This window comes from Oncorhynchus keta, chromosome 26 (assembly GCF_023373465.1).
Source record: "Oncorhynchus keta strain PuntledgeMale-10-30-2019 chromosome 26, Oket_V2, whole genome shotgun sequence".
In the NCBI taxonomy this organism is placed as follows: domain Eukaryota; kingdom Metazoa; phylum Chordata; class Actinopteri; order Salmoniformes; family Salmonidae; genus Oncorhynchus; species Oncorhynchus keta.
Genome location: NC_068446.1, coordinates 11,906,394 through 11,930,850, shown reverse-complemented (window position 1 = coordinate 11,930,850; position 24,457 = coordinate 11,906,394). Strand labels below are relative to the sequence as shown.

General features: G+C 41.2%; 1 protein-coding gene across 1 annotated transcript; it reads left to right on the top strand.

Annotated features, from left to right (window-relative positions):
• Positions 1 to 7,071: 7,071 nt before the first annotated feature.
• On the top strand, positions 7,072 to 17,576 carry LOC118358951 (protein PFC0760c-like). Its single transcript, XM_052480249.1, has 6 exons — positions 7,072 to 8,206; positions 13,633 to 13,778; positions 13,904 to 13,972; positions 15,108 to 15,159; positions 15,315 to 15,351; positions 17,162 to 17,576. Exons 1-6 carry the CDS (start codon positions 7,660 to 7,662, stop codon positions 17,193 to 17,195), a joined length of 885 nt encoding a protein of 294 aa, XP_052336209.1. The 5' UTR covers positions 7,072 to 7,659; the 3' UTR covers positions 17,196 to 17,576.
• Positions 17,577 to 24,457: the final 6,881 nt, after the last annotated feature.

Genomic DNA, 24,457 nt, shown 5'->3' with positions numbered 1-24,457 from the left:
TAGATCCCCATAAACAAAATTGATGTTTTTTTAGGAATGTGGTTTGCGAGTGTATGTAACAGTATATTCTCACTTAGTGCATTCATTTTAAGTTGGCTAACTGTAAATCACTCTCGATTAGAGTCTAGTAAAGGAAATTGTTTTTATATACAGTACCAGTCAAAAATTTGGACACCTGCTCATTCAAGGGTTTTTCTTTATTTTTATTATATTTTACAGTCTAGAACAATAGTGAAGACATCAAAACTATGAAATAACATGTGGAATCATGTAGTAACCAAAAAAGGGTTAAACAAATCAAAATATATTTTATATTTGAGATTCTTCAAAGTAGCAACCCTTTGCCTTGATGACAGCTTTGCACACTCTTGGCATTCTCTCAACCAGCTTCACCTTGAATGCTTTTCCTACAGTCTTGAAGGAGTTCCTACATATGCTGTGCACTTGTGTGCTGCATTTCCTACACTGCGGTCCAATTCATCCCAAACCATCTCAATTGGGTTGAGGTTGGGTGATTGTGGAGGCCAGGTCATCTGATGCAGCATCCCATCACTCTCCTTCTTGGTCAAATAGCCCTTCACAGCCTGGAGGTGTGTTGGGTCATTGTACATTTGAAAAACAAATGTAGAATGACCCAAAAAAAAAAAAGCGCAAACCAGATCGATGGCGTATCGCCGCAGAATGCTGTGGTAGACATGCTGGTTAAGTGTGAGTAGGTGTGAATTCTAAATAAATCACTGACAGTGTCACCAGCAAAGCACCATAACACCTCCTCCATGCTTCACGGTGGGAACCACATATGCAGAGATCATCCATTCACCTACTCTGCATCTCACAAAGACCGTGTTTGGAACCAAAAATCTCAAATTTGGACTCATCAGACCAAAGGACAGATTTCCACCGGTCTAATGTCCATTGCTCGTGTTTCTTGGCCTAAGCAAGTCTCTTCTTATTGGTGTCCTTTAGTAGTGGTTTCTTTGCAGCAATTTGACCATGAAGGCCTGATTCACACAGTCTCCTCTAAAGAGTTGATGTTGAGATGTGTCTGTTACTTGAATTCTCTGAAGCATTTATTTGGGTTGCGGCTGGTAACTAATGAAATTATCCTCTGTAGCAGAGGTAACTCTGGGTCTTCCTTTCCTGTGGCGGTCCTCATGAGAGCCAGTTTCACCTCCAATTCTCTGGAATTTTCCAAGCTGTTTAAAGGCACAGTCAATTTAGTGTATGTTAACTTCTGACCCACTGGAATTATGATATAGTAAATTATCAGTGAAATAATTAGTCTGTAAACAATTGTTGGAAAAATTACTTGTCATGCACAAAGTTGATGTCCTAACCGACTTGGCAAAACTGCCACACCCATTGCTGAAAAGTGTATAAAATCAAGCACATAGCCATGCAATCTCTATAGACAAACATTGGCAGTAGAATGGTCCATACTGAAGAGCTCAGTGACTTTCAACATGGCACCGTCATAGGATGCCACCTTTCCAACAAGCCAGTTCGTCAAATTTATACCCTGCTAGAGCTGCCAAGGTCAACTGTAAGTGCTGTTATTGTGAAGTGGTAACATCAAGGAGCAACAACGGCTCATCCACGAAGTGGTAGGCCACACAAGCTTACAGAACGGAACCACCAAGTGCTGAAGCGTGTAAAAAAAAATGTCCTATCCTTGTGACGTAACACTCACTACTGAGTTCCAAATGGTATTTGAATATCAGTTTTATATGAAATGTAATTTCCACCATACTCTCATTACCACAACACTAAGTCATTACTATCAAGGTATATATTTTAGAGGTAAAGGTGCATTAAATTACAATTGATATTGATGATTTTTCCCATATGTGAACATTATATGCTTGTTCTCAATATTTTACATTCCTTTAGAAATTATCTTATGTGGTAAATACATGTTTGGAAAAACTGAATTGCACCTTTAAAAATGTTTGTACATATTACATTAAGAACAGATTGCCCATCCATTCTATAACCCACAGGAACAAGATTTCTAGTTTCTGAGTATTATCAAGGCATATATGGACATTTGGACATGACAATGATTCATACATATGATTAAGAAAATAGTAAATTCATAACATGAAAAAAAAAAGTGAAATATTATGTAAAATACCATATGCACAATTTCGGTCATTTCCTTTTCAACTAAAATAGCACATTTTATGAGGTGTTGGTAATGACATGTCCCCTCTGGAATTTGGTGAAACGATAAAAAATATTTTTATCCTTAAATAGTATGGTCTCAGCCAATATTAAATATTGTATCCAGACAGTGAAGAAAATATTCAGATCGATAAAAAGCAGTTTCATTTTCCAAAACATTTAACATCCTAAAGTTGCCATATATTCAACCACAAGGAGGTACTAATGAGCTATGCGATATATATTTTTAATCATAATAGAGGACTACTGAATTTGTATTATTTCGGTGTAGATAAGGAAAGGGCAGGTTAAAAAACATGAATGCAGTGGAAATTAACTGACTAAGGTAAGTAACTTTAATGTGTCAAGCAGATTACACAATTTTGCGCCATTTCTGAAATGTAGCAACGTTTAAGACATGGATTTCATGTTGTAATGTTAACAAGGTACCCAAAAGTAGTTTGAATTCATGTTTTCATTTTAGCGAAACTTGTTTAAACAGCCAAATTGTAGTGAAAATCATCCTTGTTTGCATAGCGATGATGAAAAGAACGTAATTTATTTAGGCTGTAATGATCTCCAAAATTATTAGGTCATCACACCGTTGATATAGCAACGGACGCTAATAGTTTATCGAATCCCATTCTGACGCAGGGGAGGACACTATTTGGCCTGGGGACATTATTTGGCATGACAGGCCTAATGTGCCTCCTCTGGTTTCTCTCTCTGCATTTGGATTGCTGCTGTTGTATCTGCCTGCTCAGCACTATACAGAGCCAATCTGTCATGGTCACCTCTCCTCACCCCCAGTTGTAGCACTGTTCTAGTGCCCTCTCCTGGACGACAGGCTCTCTTTCAGAGTAACTTGATAAAGCCCACATGTCCTCCACCCACTCTGAGGTAAGGTTGTCAAATAATAATGAACTTTATTGATCCCCAGTCAATTGTATTACTTAGTTTTTTTATGTACTAGTTTCTGTTCTGTTTTCTCTTTCAGATCTGACCCCTCTCTCTCCAACTAGCTGACCCATGTCTGATGGAGAACAGTGAAATCTAGACACTCACAAACACACCTCTTACCAATCCATCGATGACGAATGTTCCTCTTGTGGTTCGGGGAAATGCCAAAGATGGACTCGATGCTCATTCAGCCATCCTTTCAATGTTGTTTTTCAACTTTGATTATTTGAACTGCTGCCATTTTGTATGTGGACTATTGTTGCTCTTCTGTTACTTTGTTGTTCCTATGTTGGTCTAGAAATCTTGTTCCTATGGGTTATAGAATGGATGGGCAATCTGTTCTTAATGTAATATGTACAAACATTTTTAAAGGTGCAATTCAAATATCTCTACCCCCATAATGACATGACCAAGTACAAACACATTCAACCTGACACAATCACAAAAACATAGAATGTATGTTGGTTTTACACTCGAACAAATGCTCCACTAAGCTAGATTCAATCAGTTCTGCCTTAACCCTTGATAACCCGACAACATTGTTTTTATTAAGGCGATGTCGGAGGTGTAACTGCATTGGAGCTGTCAAATCACCAAACGCCTCCCGGAATTATAGCTAATACGGACATTGCCATTGGATGTGCAGAGACACAGTAGTAGTAATCGCATGCAGCCTTGTTACAAGCCGTCAAATCGGTGAGCAGCTGCTCTTGTGATCATTGTCAAAAAGCCATACCTGCCCATCTCGCATTAAAAATTCAGAACAAGAAAGTGTAGGCTATATAGAAACAATTACTCTCAATTTGAAAAATCAATAACTAAATCATGAGGATTTCTATCATCTTAATCGAGGTGTAGATTACGTCTCAAATTCCAGTGATTGAACTTGTCAACAAGGCTGCATGGGGATGTCTCTTAACGCTCCACTCCATGCCGCCAATGGCAATGTCCGCTTTAGGTACAATTTGATATTGAGATCAAAATGGCTGCATTGGACCTTTAAATGTAGCTATTTTGAGTCTTTGGACCCTTTTACTCCCTTTGTATAGCAGAATATTTGCTTGCTAAATAACCTTTTAAGTACCTCTGTAAATTCTTATATTTTTCAATGGTGAATTGCTGTATACAGTTTAAGCACAAGTGATTTTCCGCTAGTGGTGTAAAGTTGTTAAGTAAAAATACTTGAAAGTACTACTTAAGTAGTTTAAGGGATATCTGTACTTTACTATTTATATTTTTGGCAACTTTTACTTCACTACATTCCTAAAGAAAATTCTATACTTTTTACTCAATATGTTTTTCCAAACACCCAAAAGTATTTGTTACATTTGTAATACATAGCAGGACAGGAAAAGTGTCAAATTCACACACTTATCAAGAGAACATCCCCGGTCATCCCTACTGCCTCTGTTCTGATGGATTCACTTAGCACATGCTTTGTTTGTAAATGATGTCTGAGTGTTGGAGTGTGCCCCTGGCTATCTGTAAATAATGTCTCAGTGTTGGAGTGTGCCCCTGGCTATCTGTAAATAATGTCTCAGTGTTGGAGTGTGCCCCTGGCTATCTGTAAATAATGTCTCAGTGTTGGAGTGTGCCCCTGGCTATCTGTAAATAATGTCTCAGTGTTGGAGTGTGCCCCTGGCTATCTGTAAATAATGTCTGAGTGTTGGAGTGTGCCCCTGGCTATCTGTAAATTAAAATAAACAAGAAAATGATATTGTCTGGTTTGCTTAATATAAGGAATTTGAAATGATTTATACTTTTACTTTTCATACTTAAGTATAAGTATATTTTAGCAATAACATTTACTTTTGATACTTACGTATATTTCAAACCAAATACTTTTAGACTTTTACTCAAGTAGAATTTTATGGGTGACTTTCACTTTTACTTGAGTCATTTTCTATTTAGGTATCTTCTCTTTTACTCAAGTATGTTAATTGGGTACTTTTTCCACCACTGTTTTCCGCTTCAGCCGATCCTTACAGTGAACGAACTTGGTTCATGTTGTTGGAGGTGAATGAATGGAGTTCTTTTACATATGTTGGATCGTTACTTGATCACCCTGTTGCAGGAGAACTTTCCTGCAATTCAGGAAACGTAAAACTTGTATATTTGAGGTTTAAAAAGGTTTCTGAGGTTTGTTATTTCCACTTTGAAATTTCAGACTTGATTTTCCCAAACAATGTATCAACCCCTACAAAAATGCTGATTAATTATAATCCACATAATACTTCACTTTTAATGTTGCTGCAGGATTATTTTCCTGCTGTAGCAAACTGGCTCAAATTAAGATCCTACATCTGTAGCGTCAGATCTTTCTAACTGACCGAAGCCTAAATGTGTACTTTAGAACTGGGTTTTACCGACTCTTACTGCCTTTTCACCCCACAACAACCATATTTCTACAACGGGTATTAATAACCAGCTATTTTAAAATATCAGTTTGGAGTTATTAGCACCTTTTGTCCGAGTAGACGTGCCGTTAACTGAGTTGAGGGAGGAAGGCTGCGGAGGGCTAGTGTCCACATTTGCCCTCAGCTGTGTCCTTTTCCCAGGGAGCACCTGGTAACCTGAAGGAAGGTTAGGTGACATTCGCTAATTTCAGAGACAGAGCTCAAATTGTCAGGGAACGTTGTACATTGAAGATGTTATTAAAGATGCCAAGTGTTAAATATTTGGGTCAAGCGTTTCTAACCCAGCTTGAGGCAAGTCATGTATACTGCAGCTCACCCAAATGGAGAGAGAAATATGTCTTAAGCATGTGTGCGTACATTTCCACTTTCAGCTACATTGCAGTCTTCGGTGTTGCATATCTCTCCTCTTGTTCATCTGCATCTCATATCGCTCTCTTTCTCTCCTTTGGTGGTCTCAATCGTAACTGTTTCACACAGTAATGTAGAAGTTTGGGTTGGTAGCAGTGAGAATTGGAGTGGGCACCATAGGGCCAGATTCACTAATCATTGCAGAAAGTTTGCACCTTGTATTTTCCAATCGGAATATAACAGAGTGTTGAACAAAATATTAAATAAAGGGAGGTGCAACAAGTGCAGAAGCTTTGGTTAAATTTGGCTCTGATTCCTTGGGTTTGGCTTCATTTTGAAGACTTTGCAGATATAGTTTGCAGAGGCTCCTCTCATGGGGAGCAGCGGTAGATGTGGTAGAGAGGATTATGAAAGGAGGGGGATAGAGAAAGAGAGAGTGAAAAAGAGGGGTGGTATAGAGAGAGAGAGATGGTGGTATCTTCAGTGTCAGGGAACTCACAGTGCCAGTGAGGGTCACATTACACTGACTCTGGGAGTGCAGGGTTTTAAATAGAGTGGTTATTTTGGGGGCTACATGTTCAGGAGGGGGTGTACTCAGAAGGAAGGTAGTGAAAAGGCTATATGGGTTGAGTGTGAAGACCAGGCCATTCATTGTTGATCATTGTGCCTGCAATGCTTGGTAATGTGTGTGTGTAACCAAGGGCTGGCTCATTGCTTGTTCCTATCTATAGTGCTGGAATTGTGAGAGTGGTGGGTTGGTGGGCATATAAAAGGGTGGGTAAAAACTGAGTGGAACATTTGGTACAAAGCTAATTGGCATAGGCATTGGCAAATAGTTAAATACAATTGATAGCTGATATGTCTTCTCTCAACACCTGCTTGTCTCACCAACGCTCTCTTTTCTCTCTCCCCCTCACTCGTTCCAATGATATAGTTCTGATATCACCCCTCTCACTCTCTCCTTTGCTATTTCAACTCTTCCTCCTTACACCTCCCTTCTTTCACAATATATGGTCATCCTGGCCTGAGCCTCCTTCCCCCACCGTCTTCTCTAAAGTTAAACTTGAACATTTGATGACGGCAAAAAAACAAGCAATATCTGCCCCTCTCTCTCCCTCCCTCTCGCTATCTGCCTCTCTTCCCTGTTCATTCCATTTTAGACGGGGCAAGCATGGTCAACGGTGGAGCATTTGCCCCTGTCACTCAGCCTAATTGCCCCATTCCTTCTCATCTTACCCCCCGGGCTGGTCTCTCTCTTCTCCTGCCCGTCCCACATTAGTGTGAATTAGTGTGTCAGGTCTGCAACGGTGTCTCTTCAAACTGTGCCATTTTACTGCATGCTTAAAACTTTAAAGGGGTACGCAACAAGCACTATTTCAGGAGGACAAGAGGTTACTTTTTTTTCCAAAGGAGAAGGACACCTACCTTTTCCAGGAGGGATTTGGTTTATCGTTGTGTTGTGAGGAGTTGAGAACAAGTGTCTGGATTTCTATTTGGAATATCCCCTTTCAACTGGGCATTACATAGGCCTATTGTGTGCACTTCTTTATAACTGGTGCCCGTTCCCCATCGCTCTCCTTAGGGTTTGTGTGTGTGTGTGTGGGTGTATTGTGTGTGTGTGGGACAGAAAGGCAACAAACTCTGGGGGTGTCAGTGTGCACGTGCTAAACCATTGCACTGCAAAGGGAGTGATCCCTCGTTTATCTGGTATCATCCCTCACTCTCCTCGTTTATCTATCATCCCTCTCAACCCTTTGTTCTGAGATTAATCATGGCCTCCTTTAAGACGTGGTTCTTGGGACTGTTCCTAGCCCTGCTCTGCACCTTCCAGACCCCTCTTGCCCCTGGCGTCAAGGCTCAAGACCTGCCGCTGGTCCCCCAACAGGATGTAGTAGCTGATGACGAGGGGGAGCATGCAGCGGATGTAGGGGGAGATGATGACGACGATGATGATGATGATGGGGACAGTAAAGAGGATGATGACAATGATGATGACGACGATGATAACGACGATGATGATGACGACGACGATGATGACGACGACGACGATGATGACGACGATGACGACGACGACGACGATGATGACAACGATGATGACGACGACGATGATAACGACGATGATGATGACGACGACGATGATGACGACGATGACGACGACGACGACGATGATGACAACGATGATGACGACGACGATGATGACGACGATGATGATGATGACGACGATGATGACGACGATGATGATGATGATGACGACGATGATGATGATGACGACGATGATGACGACGATGATGATGATGATGACGACGATGACCACACAGGTAAGTTACGTCTTTTCACTTAAATTATGCTGCATTCTTTACCCACCTTCCCTCGCCATCATCTCTGTGTGACCCTAACCCCATCCCGCTCTGCCTGTCTGAAACTATATCAGAAGAGAAAGGGAGAGGGGACGGGCTTAGCCACACCTTGGCCACTCCCCTCTCCTTACCTCTCCATGCCCTGCAGAACCTCTCCTTGTCAGTTAGTTCTCAGCTCAGCCTGTCACTCAGTTCAGCTGTCCAATCAGAGTAGATATAGGAAAAGAGACTAGTACAGAAGTCCCTCCTTCACCCCTTTACAGCTGTCCATTACCTTTGCTGTGTCTGTCTGACTCTCTCTGTGTTCTCTTCCCTGCTTAAATAGAGTTATGAACACTCTGGGGAAATTGAACTGGCCCGCCTGGAGTCCCAACTGTGTGTCATCCTTCGTACAGTACACTAGATATGAACCTGGGGACTACAGAAGCATTGTAATGATGAGTTAAAGGAGATGTGTTTTTTTTTTTAAGTAACACAGAGACTTGATAGAATCAGTCATCGGATCATAATATAATTCAGATCTTTTGATTTGTGTCTTGTTTGAAATAATGGTTTCTTCTTTTTCACTCCGTCCTTCCTTTCTCACGGTTATGGATTGGATTGACATGTATTTGTGTCTCCTCCATGTTAACCTACAGAGAAAGAAAGAGAGACAGTGGTGTAGAAAGAGGAGGCTTGATAGAGACAGACAGACAGACAGACAGACAGACAGACAGACAGACAGACAGACAGACAGACAGACAGACAGACAGACAGACAGACAGACAGACAGACAGACAGACAGGAGGATGAGGTGGAAGGGGTGAGGGGTGAGGGGAGGCACATGAGGGCTAAAGAATTCATTAATTTACTAGATAAGAGTGGTAAGGTGTGGTAATAGTAACAGGGGTGTCAATAGAGTTTCTCTCTTTCTCCACATCTCTCAATCTCTCTTTCTCTGTGGAGCTTCCTTATTTGTCACTGTGTTGAATAGTTCCAATGAAATGAATGTACTGTATATGCAACCCTGGTCTATGTTTTTACATAATCTGTGAATGCATATTAATTACACATCTGTGAATGTATCCATTCATATTTTGTAATTGTCACTCAAACTCACTCAAGCGGTTCTCAGACTATTATGTTTGTACAAAGATAATCATTCACATACTGAGAACAAAAACTTCCGTTATTTTCTTAAACTCATTTGAAATATTTATATGGCCATTCGTCATTTGTCACTTTAGAGAGGATAATTGGAATATGAATTATTCTTATAATACATTCATTTGTATAATTGCGTATGATACCACTTTAGTTAGATTACATGTCAGATATCAGAGATTTGACACCAGATCAAGCAATGTTTGTGTGGGCTACCTGGTACTCAACGTAGATGTGAGGTTTTTCAATAGTATTTGGAAAAAGAGAGAAACATATCTGTTTTAGGTAGCTAATTGACAAGACATGACAGTTACTCCAGGTGTTGCATGAATAGAAATGTTTGACTCTGCTCTTATTTTTATGTGGATTTTTTAAATAGATTTTTTGTTGACCTTGAAACAACCCCTTTCTGTGAAAACTGTGACAAAATATCACCTCTGATCATGTCTCTCTAACCCTACTTTCAATCATAGAATAAACCAATTGATCATGAAGTGTTGCATGGATGTACTTCTGTTGTTGCCTGGAGTCATGGGTTTGGTGACTGACTACATGTATGGAGTAATTCTGTGTAGTATAAAAAGGTGGGTGATTGTTTCAGTACTAAGTCTGTTTGAGTCAAATGAACAGGAAAAGTTCAAATGTTCATCTTACTGTGGAATGGTTTATTGTATAGTCCTACTGAGTGTGAACCTATATACACTGCTCAAAAAAATAAAGGGAACACTTAAACAACACAATGTACCTCAAAGTCAATCACACTTCTGTGAAATCAAACTGTCCACTTATGAAGCAACACTGATTGACAGTAGATTTCAACATGCTGTTGTGCAAATGGAATAGACAACAGGTGGAAATAATAGGCAATTAGAGACACCCCAATAAAGGAGTGGTTCTGCAGGTGGTGACCACAGACCACTTCTCAGTTCCTATGCTTCCTGTCTGATGTTTTGGTCACTTTTGAATGCTGGCAGTGCTTTCACTCTAGTGGTAGCATGAGACGGAGTCTACCACCCACACAAGTGGCTCAGGTAGTGCAGCTCATCCAGGATGGCACATCAATGCGAGCTGTGGCAAGAAGGTTGTCTGTCAGCGTAGTGTCCAGATCATGGAGGCACTACCAGGAGACAGGCCAGTACATCAGGAGACGTGGAGGAGGCCGTAGGAGGGAAACAACCCAGCAGCAGGACCGCTACCTCCGCATTTGTGCAAGGAGGAGCAGGAGGAACACTGCCAGAGCCCTGCAAAATTACCTCCAGCAGGCCACAAATGTGCATGTGTCTGCTCAAACGGTCAGAAACAGACTCCATGAGGGTGGTATGAGGGCCCGACGTCCACAGGTGGGGTTGTGCTTACAGCCGAACACCGCGCAGGACGTTTGGCATTTGCCAGAGAACACCAAGATTGGCAAATTCGCCACTGGCGCCCTGTGCTCTTCACAGATGAAAGCAGGTTCACACTGAGCACATGTGACAGAGTCTGGAGACGCCGTGGAGAACGTTCTGCTGCCTGCAACATCCTCCAGCATGACCGGTTTGGCGGTGGGTCAGTCATGGTGTGGGGTGGCATTTCTTTGGGGGGAGGCACAGCCCTCCATGTGCTCGCCAGAGGTAGCCTGACTGCCATTAGGTACCGAGATGAGATCCTCAGACCCCTTGTGAGACGATATGCTGGTGCGGTTGGCCCTGGGTTCCTCCTAATGCAAGACAATGCCAGACCTCATGTGGCTGGAGTGTGTCAGCAGTTCCTGCAAGAGGAAGGCATTGATGCTATGGACTGACCCGCCCGTTCCCCAGACCTGAATCCAATTGAGCACATCTGGGACATCATGTCTCGCTCCATCCACCAACGCCGCCACGTTGCACCACAGACTGTCCAGGAGTTGGCTGAAGCTTTAGTCCAGGTCTGAGAGGAGATCCACATTTACATTACATTTACATTTAAGTCATTTAGCAGATCCCTCAGGAGACCATCCGCCACCTCATCAGGAGCATGCCCAGGCGTTGTAGGGAGGTCATACAGGCACGTGGAGGCCACACACACTACTGAGCCTCATTTTGACTTGTTTTAAGTACATTACATCAAAGTTGGATCAGCCTGTAGTGTGGTTTTCCACTTTAATTTTGATTGTGACTCCAAATCCAGACCTCCATGGGTTGATAAATTTGATTTCCATTGATCATTTTTGTGTGATTTTGTTGTCAGCACATTCAACTATGTAAAGAAAAAAGTATTTAATAAGAATATTTCATTCATTCAGATCTAGGATGTGTTATTTTAGTGTTCCCTTTATTTTCTGGAGCAGTGCATATTTTAAATGACTAGACTTTCTTTATGGGCATTTGTGATTATAATCTACCTATGTGTATTTGCGTGTACAAAGCATGTTCTGTGAGGTAGTCTGTACATTGTACTGGTTTGTGTATGTGGTTAGAATTTGTGTGTCTACAGAATATGAGCGTGTAGAACTAGTGTATGCATGCGGGACTGTATGTAGGAAATTAGTTTTTGTACAGTATGAATGAACTCTACCCTGCCATTCTGTTACACTATTACCTTGCTACACAAACAGAAATACATTCATGAACACCATCACAGAAAATGTACAGATACACACATACAGTGGGGAGAACACGTATTCTATACACTGCCGATTTTGTAGGTTTTCCTACCTATAAAGTATGTAGAGGTCTGTAATTTTTTAAATCATAGGTACACTTCAACTGTGAGAGATGATGCTTTTTTAAATGATTTTTAAGTCAATAATTTGCATTTTATTGCATGACATAAGTATTTGATACATCAGGAAAGCAGAACTTAATATTTGGTCCAGAAACCTTTGTTTGCAATTACAGAGATCATATGTTTCCTGTAGTTCTTGACCAGGTTTGCTCACACTGCAGCAGGGATTTTGGCCCACTCCTCCATACAGACCTTCTCCAGATCCTTCAGGTTTCGGGGCTGTCACTGGGCAATACGGACTTTCAGCTCCCTCCAAAGATTTTCTATTGGGTTCAGGTCTGGAGACTGGCTAGGCCACTCCAGGACCTTGAGATGCTTCTTACGGAGCCACTCCTTAGTTGCCCTGGCTGTGTGTTTCGGGTCGTTGTCATGCTGGACCCAGCCACGACCCATCTTCAATGCTCTTCCTGAGGGAAGGAGGTTGTTGGCCAAGATCTCGCGATACATGGCCCCATCCACCCTCCCCTCAATACGATGCAGTCGTCCTGTCCCCTTTGCAGAAAAGCATCCCCAAAGAATGATGTTTCCACCTCCATGCTTCACGGTTGGGATGGTGTTCTTGGGATTGTACTCCTCCTTCTTCTTCCTCCAAACACGGTGAGTGGAATTTAGACCAAAAAGCTCTATATTTGTATCATCATACCACATGACCTTCTCCCATTCCTCCTCTGGATCATCCAGATGGTCATTGGCAAACTTCAGACGGGGCTGGACATGCACTGGCTTGAGCAGGGGGACCTTGCGTGCGCTGCAGGATTTGAATCCATGACGGCATAGTGTGTTACTAATGGTTTTCTTTGAGACTGTGGTCCCAGCTCTCTTCAGGTCATTGACCAGGTCCTGCCGTGTTGTTCTGGGCTGATCCCTCACCTTCCTCATGATCATTGATGCCCCACTAGGTGAGATCTAGCATGGAGCCCCAGACCGAGGGTGATTGACCGTCATCTTGAACTTCTTTAATTTTCTAATAATTGCGCCAACAGTTGTTGCCTTCTCACCAAGCTGCTTGCCTATTGTCCTGTAGCCCATCCCAGCCTTGTGCAGGTCTACAATTTTAGCCCTGATGTCCTTACACAGCTCTCTGGTCTTGGCCATTGTGGAGAGGTTGGAGTCCGTTTGATTGAGTGTGTGGACAGGTGTCTTTTATACAGGTAACGAGTTCAAACAGGTGCAGTTAATACAGGTAATGAGTGGAGAACAGGAGGGATTCTTAAAGAAAAACTAACAGGTCTGTGAGAGACGGAATTCTTACTGGTTGGTAGGTGATCAAATACTTATGTCATGCAATAAAATGCAAATTAATTACTTAAAAATCATACAATGTGAATTTCTGGATTTTTTGTTTTAGATTCCGTCTCTCACAGTTGAAGTGTACCTATGATAAAAAATTACAGACGTCTACATGCTTTGTAAGTAGGAAAACCTGCAAAATCGGCAGTGTATCAAATACTTGTTCTCCCCACTGTACGTGTTAGGATGGGAATGAACAACTTATTTTACAGAGGCTGACGGTAATGATGATGATGATGAACCGGCTGCAGCTGATGACGACGATGATGATGACGACAATGACGATGATGACGATGAGGAAGAGGACGATCAACTGTATCACAAAGGATCCCTCTGTTCATACTGTGAATACTGTGAGGTAGGTCTCACCATCTAGATAGAAACACCAGTTTGATTACATTTATTGGTAAAACAATTTGCACCCTTTTAATATGTTTTCCCCATCCTTGTTAAAAATTCTCTCTCTCTCTCTTTCTCTCTCAGCACTGTGACACCTGTAACAAGTGCCCATGTGCAGAGGGAGATAAGTCTGCGAACTGTGACACCTGTCAGGTAAGAATTATCTTCCCATTCAACCACTAGTTCCCTACACCCTCAGAAAGGGTTCCAAAGGGTTCCAAAGGGTTCCAAAAAGGTTCTTAAGCTGTCCATGTAGGAGAAAACTTTTTTGGTTCCAGGGAGAACCCTTTTTTCGAGAGGGTTCTACATGGAATCCAAAATGGTTCTACCTGGAACCAAAAATAATGTTGGTTCCAGCGACAGTATGAAAATGAGATGGACTGGATTTTGAACCCAGGTCATCTGTGCACCACAAGACTTTGCATTATAATTAGCTTGGGAAGTTAACAGAAGTCTTCAGGTCCTAGGCAAGGTTACAACAGAGCTAGTCAAAACATAGTCTCTCAAATCTCTGGGAGCTCTCTTCGCTTCACATGCTCCATACAGCGGTTGTGAGAAGACTAGTCAAAATCAAGCTGACCAAATCATCATCAAACCTCACTGTTACCCTTGAACTAAGCAGAAATCAGATAAGATGTGATAAGATGGTGACTTAGGCAGAGCCTTCCTTTGGCATGCAGAATTCTATGCAGTGCAGCTGTCTACACTGAAAGACATCATGACAACTGTTATGTTCTGTTAATTACTGATGTCCCCTTTAAGGATGGAGCGCCCTTGGTCATGCGCAGTATTGTTCTATGTTATTCTGGTACTAACTAGTTTGAGTAAATGTGAAGCTCCAGTTCAATTGCTTGTATTCAGAGTCTTTCTTATTACATAAATAAGTACTAAGTGTTAAGACACTACAACAACCACCTAACTCTGTTATAATTGCTACTGCATAATAATCAGTACTATGGCTGTAATCGGGAACGTGGCTGGTGAGAGGGTTGTAAAAAATGAGGACGCCTGTGACTGTAGGACTGGGTGACTCTCGAAAGATGATTTGATAGTGGGGTTCACTTTTTATCATAACGATGAGTTGACTCTAATTTTGCATTTGCATGCTCCTCGGAAGTAGGAAGCTGATCTTAATATGATTATTTTTTTTTTTTTTTTACATCAAGAGGGCTGGTTATGATGCAATGACAAAGTCGGATCAGAGAAGCTCCTCCCTCCAGTTATGTCCTATGATGTTATATAGTCCTTCATTTGTTATGCCTTACCCTGTTTCTCCTTCCTTCTTCAGATGTGCAACTTCTGCTACGTGTGTCCCATCTGCAGCACACTTTGCCAACCAGGTAAGACAGGGGTGTGGGACTGTTTGATAAAGAATCATTGTATGAAACTGCTTGCAAAAAAAAACAGTTGACATGTCATTAGCCGCTATTAGAGGAATGTTTGAGGTTGAAAGCAGCAGAAACATCAGCTTCACTGTATGTTTTTAATCCCCAAGGTGGTTTTCTGGACGAGCTGACTGGATCAATCTATAAGTAATACACAGTTACATAAACACCTTTTGAATGCCTCAGTGTGAGCTATCAATATTCCATTTGACACAGACTTACGTTTATTCTCAAAATGACAAATAATGTCTATCTGCGGAATGCAGTTACTACAAGGAGCGCCCCACCTGAAACTGCCATTAGCATCGAGTCACCACATGCCGCGCCCACTGCCATTGAGGCTGCTTCTAACAGTGCGGCTCGTGCGGAATGGACGGAGAAACGATTATCCACACAATGTGGAAAGATGTCTTCGGCCACACACATATAAAAACAGACATTAAATGCCAGCCATTAGTTAAAAATAGTTATGTTTATTTCACAGTGACATGCCAATTAGCTAACATTACTGCCTTCGGAAAGCAACAGGACAAGCCAGTGCAAATGACCAGTGCACACCGGTGTTGTACCGAGGTGCCTACTGACCTGAGGTTCTTCCCACTGGGCAGCTGTATCCTGTTGAGCACTGCTTTCTCACAGTTAACGTTACGGCGAGGGAAGTAGCTAGCTACAGTGTCTTTTGAAAGTATTCATACCCCTTGACTTATTCCACATTTAGTTGTGTTAGAGCCTGAATTCAAAATGGATTGAATGGGTTGTTCTTCTCACCCATCTACACAACATACCCCCATAATGAGAAACTGAAAACATAATGAGAAACTGAAAACAAACACATATTTGCAATTATATTACCATGAAGTCTAAGGAACTGTCCTTAGATCTCTCGGATATAATTGTGATGAGGCATATATCTAGGGAAGGGTAAAAAAAAAAAACTATTTCTAGAGTGTTGAAAGTTTCCAAGAGCCCACTGGTCTCTATCATATGGAAATTGAAAAAAATGGACCTGCTTAGAGGTGGCCGTCTGACCAAACTGAGCAACTGGGCAAGAACGACCTTGGTCAGGGAGGTGACCAAGAACCCAATGACCATTCTGACAGAACTACAGAGTTCCTTGGCTGGGATGGGAGAACCTGCCAGAAGGACAAGACTCTTTACAGCACTACACCAATCTGGGCTTCATGGGAGAGTGGCCAGGCGGAAGCCACTCCTGAGAAATAGGCACATGACAGCATGCTTGGAGTTTGCAAAAAGGAATGTGAAAGACTGGGATCATAAGGCAAAATATTCTGTGGTCTGATGAGACAAAAATGTAACACTTTGGCCTGAATGGAGAAAACCAGGCACAGCTCATCACCTGTCTATCACCATACCTACCGTAAAGCATGGTAGTGGCAGCACCATGCTATGGAGATGCTTTTCAGCAGCAGGGACTGAGAGACTGGTACGAATAAAGAGGAACAATGAATTGAGCCAAATGCAGGCAAATCCTTGATGAGAACCTGCTTCAGATTGCAAACTACCCTAGACTGGGGTGAAGATTCACGTTCCAACAGCAACATGGCAGAATGGTAGAGAATCCCCAATCCAGATGTGCAAAGCTGATACAGACATACCCAAGACATACCCAAGAAAACTGTTATCGCCTCCAAAGGTGCTTCAACAAAATATTGACTGTGTGAATACTTATGTAAATGAGATATTTCTGTATTTCCTTTTCAATACATTTGCAAAAATTTCTAAAAACATGTTTTCACTTTGCCATTATGGGGTATTGTGTGTATATTGGTGAGAAAAAATATATAGTTAGCAAATCCAAATGGCAAGCTATCACACCCAAATGCACATGCACCTCACCCTGTGATTCTTTCAATAGGCCTACCCGTGTGAGTAGAAATGTGAAGACTGATGCTCAGTAAAATCAATAAACCAACCACTTGTTCCCTTTATCCGTTAGGACTGTAGCCGATGTCTTCGAAGTTGACAAATAAGCCCCTGTCGCCACCATGTGGCCAAGGAAGATGCTGCAACCAAGGGATTGTATTATCTCTTAGATTCACTGTCATTATTCTCACTTTTAATAAGTTATAAATAATTGTTAACTGTCTTTCTTGTTGTTGACTGAGAACACCACAAACATGCAAACTGGACATAGAGATACTGGATAGATTGAATACACATATTGGATATAATGGATAGCCTATAGAAGTAGAATGAGAATAACTTTAATTGAGCTATTTGTGTATTATTTTTAGATGACAGGTTTATGGTATTCTTCTCAGGAACATGCATTCGTATTTTAAAGTCATATCTGTGTTTCATAAAAACAGTGGGGTTGTATGAAATAAACTAAAGGGGAAGTTTTAAACATTTGTGCTGTACTGTTTTTATGTGCACTGTCATATCAAATGGAATATGCATCTAGAATTAGGCTATAATAGTACAGAATATGTTGGCAGATGTGCGCAAACATTGGGTATTTTATCATTTCAGCTTCAATTGGAAGATTCATATTTTGTAATGGGGAATATAAGCATAGAGTGTAAACTGTTGACTGCCATTGAGTAGAATGTACAGTATATACTGAACAAAATATAAACGCAACATGTTGGTCCCATGTTTAATGAGCTGAACTAAAAGGTCCCAGAAATTATACATCTCTCTCTCAAATTTTGCACACAAGATTGTTTACATCCATGTTAGTGAGCATTTCTAATTTTCCCAAAATAATCCATCCAGCTGAAAGGTGTGGCATACCAAGAAGCTGATTAAACAGCATGATCATTACACAGGTGCACCTTGTGCTCGGGACAATAAAAGGCCACTTTAAAATGTGCAGCTTTGTCACACAACACAATGCCACAGAAGTTAGAGGGAGCATGCAATTGGCATGCCGACTTCCGGAATGTCCACCAGAGCTGTTGCCAGAGAATTTAATGTTCATTTCTCTACCATAAGCATAGTTTTAGAGAATTTGTGTATGGCGTCATGTGGGCAGGCATAAACTACAGACAATGAACACAATTGCATTTTATCAATGGCAATTTGAATGCACAAAAATACTGTGACAAAATCCTGAGGCCCATTGTGAGGCCCATTTTTTTATAGGTATCTGTGACCAACATATGCATATCTGTATTCCCGGTCATGTTAAATCCATAGATTTTTTCAATAGACTGATTTCCTCATATGAACTGTTAACTGTAATTGTTGCATGTTGAGTTTATATTTCTGTTCAGTATATGTCTTTGGTCTTCACAGGTCAACATAATTGGGGTCAAATACTATTACTGCATAACATTTGAACATACCTCTAATATAGTTTTTGGGCAAATCAATATTTTTACGTCAAGTAGTATTCACATAGGCAAGGTTGTGTAGTAACGGATTACATGTAATGGGGATTATGTAATCCGATTACAAAAATGAAGTAACTAATCAGCCCGGATTACTTTTAAAAAAACGTCATTGGGATTACAGTTAATGTATTAAAAACATCTGATTATATTTTGGATTACTTCATCTAACATCAATAGGAACATTTTATTTTGTCTCATTGCTGTCATGTCACGCACCCTAAAGACTTCTCACATGCTCTCAACTCAGCAAGAATCTACTGTCCTGGTGATGGTTTATTTTGTATTCCAATTGAATGAATGAATGAATGAATGAATGAATGAATGAATGAGTAGGTAAGGCTGCCATACCATTTACACCTGGCCCACTGGTCAATCAGATAGTCGTATGGACTCCATAGAGTTGCTGCTAGATGCTTAGTTTGCAGCCTATTTACAGTGTATTTTCACTCTGTCTCTGAGTAGTGGGAGAGAAAATGCTTTCTGATTGCGCAACATTTCAAACACTGTTGAAAAGAAGAGGGTACCAAGCTTCCTGTTGGTCATCATTTTATTTATCAGCTTATATTGAGCAAAGGGTACTCAAGTCAGCCATTCACGGTGAGTGCATAGGCTACATTAAATGTAATGTTAAATAGGCCTATCAATTACAATGCAAACTATTAGCAATAATTAGACTATATTTAGAGTTGGCGAACTAACAACTTCCTCAGGTGCTGAATTAGTCCCAAATGAATGATCTTATGTGTTATTAGTGTCCAAAAAAATGTATGCAAATTAATCTCTATATCTATAATTTGATAGGCTTATTGTGAAACCATCTAAGTATCATCATTCCTGCTTGGACATGTTTATTAGTTTAACATTGTTTTCATGAAATCATACCATTTTAGTAGTCTAAGTACACTTAGAATTAAACACATTGAATGGGTTTTGATATGACCATTAGACTACAATTTCTTTCTATTTTCTGACACCGCAATACAATTGTGGCATGACCAAATCATAGGCTTGTGCCACCAATTGAAAATGTTAGGAAAAAGTTCATATGGAGCCCTATGTATGCTCTCACACATAGAATATACAAGTCCCCAAATTGAAAATAGTAATGTTACTAAATATAATAATTTGTTACATGTTTTTAAAAACGTTTAAAAAATATGCCGGTGTGTTATAGATTAAAGTCATTCTAAAGTAATCTGATTACTGTACTCATTTTGAGTAATCAAAAGGATTACGTTACAGATTACTTTATTTTTTATGTTACTGTAACGGATTCCATTTTTAGGAAACTGCCCAACCCTGCGCATAGTACACTAAATTATCCTAATTGCACACAGAGCTGAACCAGTGCCTCTGCGGAATGTATATTGTGGCAACCCCGAGATACCGTAGAGCAATGGTGCCGTGCGTTTACACAGGTCTTATAATTCACATATTATATATTCGGGTGAGAGCATACACAGGGCTCCATACTAACTTTAACTAATTAGCATGTCCAAGCAGGAATGCATGATAATTTTTAACCAGTGATTGTCCTACATGTTTGGTTTGACAATAGGCCTACAATTCAAAATAGGGTTCCAGAATTTTCGGGTTTTTTTTCAATATAGAGATTAATTTGCCTACATCTTTTTGGGCACTAATATCACATAATATAATTTATGCAGGACTAATTGACCATTGAGGAAGTTGTTACTTTGCCAACTCTAAATATAAAGAGATTCATTAAAAAAAACGCTATAGATTTTCTAAAATTATTAAAGAGATTGGTGTGTTTTTTCAATATCTTATCATGCCATGACATCACTTGATGGTTTCATTTCAGAGGCAAATAATCATGTTTCTTTTTCTAAATTCTATTATCCGCCTCATTCTCAGAGAAATAAGTAGTACTGCTAGATTTTATACAGTCAAATGTAACAAAAAACTAAATTTTTCATAAAGAACTGTACAAATGATACATGTCTAATCATGTGACAAACAATTTTTGTTATGTAAAAACGATTTAATACGGTAATATGAGATCTGTATTTGGCATTTTAGTCATTTAGTAGATGCTCTTATGCAGAGTAACTTACAGTTACAAGTTCGTTCATCTGAAGATAGCTAGTTGAGACAACCACATAACCCTAACATTACATGTACAGTGCCTTTGGAAAGTATTCAGGCCCCTTGACTTTTTCCACATTTTTTACGTTACAACCTTATAATAAAATGTATTAAATGTTTTTTTCCATCATCAATCTACACACAATAACCCATAATGACAAAGCAAAAACAGGTTTAGACATTTTTGCAAACATAAGTATTAAGACCCTTTGATACGAGAATTGAAATTGAGATCAGGTGCATCCTGTTTCCATTGATCATCCCTGAAATGTTTCTACAACATGATTGGAGTCTACCTGTGGTAAATGAAATTGATTGGGCATGATTTGAAAAGGCAAACACTTGTCTATAAGAGGTCCCACAGTAGACCGTGCACGTCAGAGCAAAAACCAAGCCATGAGGTCGAAGGAATTGTCCGGAGAGCTCCGAGACAGGATTGTGTCGAGGCACAGATCTGGGGAAGGGTACTAAAATATTTCTGCAAAATTGAAGGTTCTCAAGAACACAGTGGCCTCCATCACTCCCCGGGCCAAACTGAGCAATCGTGGGAGTAGGGGCCTTGGTAAGAACACGATGGTTCCTCTGTGGAGATGGGAGAACCTTCCAAAAGGACAACCATCTCTGCATCACTTCACCAATCAGGCCTTTATGGTAGAGTGGCCAGAAGGAAGCCACTCCTCAGTAAAAGGCACATGACAGCCTGCTTGGAGTTTGCCAAAAGGTAGCTGAAGACTCTCAGTCCATGACAAACAAGATTCTCTGGTCTGATGAAACCAAGACGGAACTCTTTGGCCTGAATGCCAAGCGTCACGTCTGGAGGAAACCTGGCACCATCCCTACTGTGAAGCATGGTGATGGCAGCATCATGCTGTGGGGATGTTTTTCAGCGGCAGGGACTGGGAGACTAGCCCGGATTGAGGACTACAGAGAGATCCTTGATGAAAACCTTCTCCAGAGCACTCCTAAGCACACAGCAAAGACAACGCAGGAGTGGCTTCGGGACAAGTCTCTGAATGTCCTTGAGTGGCCCAGCCAGAGCCCGGACTTAAACCAGATCGAACATCTCTGGAGAGACCTGAAAACAGCTGTGCAGCCATCCAACCTGACAGAGCTTTCGAGGATCTGCAGAGAAGAATGGGAGAAGTTCAAGAAGACTTGATGCTGTAATCGCTGCCAAAGGTGTGTAACAGTATAACTTTAGTCCGTCCATTCGCCCCTACCCGGGCTCGAACCAGAGACCCTCTGCACACAGACAAGTCACTCACGAAGCATTGTTACCCATCGCTCCACAAAAGCCACGGCCCTTGCAGAGCAAGGGGAACCACTACTTCAAGGTTTCAGAGCAGGAGACGCGCACCACCGCTAACTAGCTAGCCATTTCACATCAGTTACAGGTGCTTCAACAAGGTACTGAGTAAAGGGTCTGAATACTTATGTAAATGTGATATCAGTTTTTTTTTTTTTTTAGCAAAATAATCTAAAAACCTGTTTTTGCTTTGTCATTATGGGGTATTGTGTGTAGATTGATGAGGGGAAAAAACAGTTAAATCAATTTTAGAATAAGGCTGTAACGTAACAAAATGTGGAAAGAAAATCAATGGGTCTGAATACTATCCGAAGGCACTGTGTATAAGATTATGGAAAGTATGATTATGGAGAGGCTAACTTACTTCCTGGAGAGCAGGGGGCTAGTATTGCCAAATCAGAGTGGGTTCAGGAAGGGGAGGGGAACTATGGACCTATAGTGCTCTGCTTAGAAGCAGAGGTCAAGAAGGTCCAGGTGAAGGAGACGGTTGTGGCTGTTTTTTTTCTCTGTGTAGAAGGCATATGATATGATGTGGAAGGAGGGGTTGCTAATCAAGCTTGAGCTTATATACAGGATACGAACATTACATTTACATTTGAGTAAATTAGCAGACACTCTTATCCAGAGCGGCTGACAGGAGCAATTAGGGTTAAGTGCCTTGCTCAAGAGCAGAACGGAAGGTCTGTCCAGGTGAGGGTGGGGAAGTCTAACAGGCATGTAATCTGGTGGATAACAGTACACCGCAGGGGAGCATTGGTGAAGCGGTCTAAGGCACTACATTTCAGTGCTGGAAGCGTCACTACAGACCTGGTTCAATTCCAGGCCGTATCACAACCGGCTGTGATTGGGAGTCGCACAACTGGCCCAGCGTCGTCCGGGGTAGGCCGTCATTGTAAATAAGAATTTGTTAATGTGTGTGTAAGCTTTATTTAACTAGGCAAGTCAGTTAAGAACATATTCTTATTTACAATGACGGCCAAACCCGGACGACGCTGGGCCAATTGTGCGCCACCCTATGGGACTCCCAATCCTGGCTGGTTGTGATACAGACTGGATTCGAATTAGGGAGTCTATAGTGACACCTCAAGTGCCTTAGAGGTGCAGTGCCTGCGCCACTCGGGAGCCCAACTGACTTGCCTAATTAAATAAAAAATACAATTTACTCCCTGTAATGTAGGATAGGTGTATGTGTTGCACATGTCACCAAGTACAGTTGTCAGTTGTAACAGGGTGTTATTTGGTTTTCGTATGGGAAGTCGAGGTGTGAGGTTGGGGGAAGGTGTGAAAAGGTCAGAGAGGAAGGGGTGTGAATGGGTGGGGGTATGCACTGCACAATAGTTGCAGTGATGAGGGTGTTTAGATGTAGGGTGAAGGTAAAAACAGGTACACAGATGGCAAAAGTGTGAGTTTTAGAGGGGTACAGCGATGGGGGATGTTTGAAGAGGACACCTGGCTAGGGGTGCTTTGGAGGTGATAAGATTGTGTGTGGAAGTGGATTAAGAAACACTTATAAGAGTGTAACCTGTTACACTCTTATAAGTGTTTCTTAATCCACTTCCACACACAATAAGAGTGTACAAGAGTGTACAGGGTTTTGGTTTGGGGTAAGGGTGAGAGTTCAGGCAGTAAGACTGGGGAGATGCGTACCTTGTCTGTGTCTGTCTCGTGGATGAGGTGCTTAGCCTCATTGTCAGTATGGTCAATCTCTCCTGGCAGGATCCACTGAGCTACCTCATGGTTATCCAGGAAACCATCCTGACAACACAACACACACATAGAGAGCTGTTACAAACCATGCTGACAACACAGACACAAACCTGTTAACTTAGTATGTCCACAGAAAGAGGTGTGTGTGTGTGTGTGTGTGTGTGTGTGTGTGTGTGTGTGTGTGTGTGTGTGTGTGTGTGTGTGTGTGTGTGTGTGTGTGTGTGTGTGTGTGTGAAGTATTGACATAGCTGGTCTGAGGGGTAAAAGTGATGTTATAATGATGTTATTGTAATGTATAAGGAGAGAGGATGTTGTTAAGGTGATCCAGTAGCAGCAGACTATTGTCTCTAAACTCTGTGAAGTGTTTTTTCTGCATCAGCACCTAGTCTGGTTGGTTCACTCTCTCCATTCTCAGGTGTGAACATGTCCCCTTGTGGTGGAGAGAACAGGATACAGCTTATACAGTAGGTGCTGTAATTCTAAAGTCTATTCCAGGGGTTATGAGCTAGTTCAGGTGTACAACAAAATTGTGAAATGTCTGGGGGGGGGTCACCACTGGTCCATTTGCTGGGGAGAAAAATCACTTTCAAAATCATGCCTACCGTGCATCTCTGGGTTATTTTCTGTTGGTGTATGCATACTAGCACTTTTCATTTGACATATACAGTTGGTTGTGGACCCAAGAATATCACTCATACATTTGTAATAAAATAAATGAAATATTTTTTGTTCTCATAAAATGTATAAAGAACCAGATATTATGTTTGGTTGA

What these genes read in the sequence shown, in the direction of transcription:
- LOC118358951 (XM_052480249.1), top strand. Translation starts at nt 7,660, where the DNA reads ATGGCCTCCTTTAAGACGTGGTTCTTGGGACTGTTCCTAGCCCTGCTC. An exon ending in CATACTGTGAATACTGTGAG is followed by an intron (nt 13,779 to 13,903) that starts GTAGGTCTCACC and finishes TTTCTCTCTCAG; the next exon opens with CACTGTGACACCTGTAACAA. An exon ending in CTGACTGGATCAATCTATAA is followed by an intron (nt 15,352 to 17,161) that starts GTAATACACAGT and finishes TTTATCCGTTAG; the next exon opens with GACTGTAGCCGATGTCTTCG.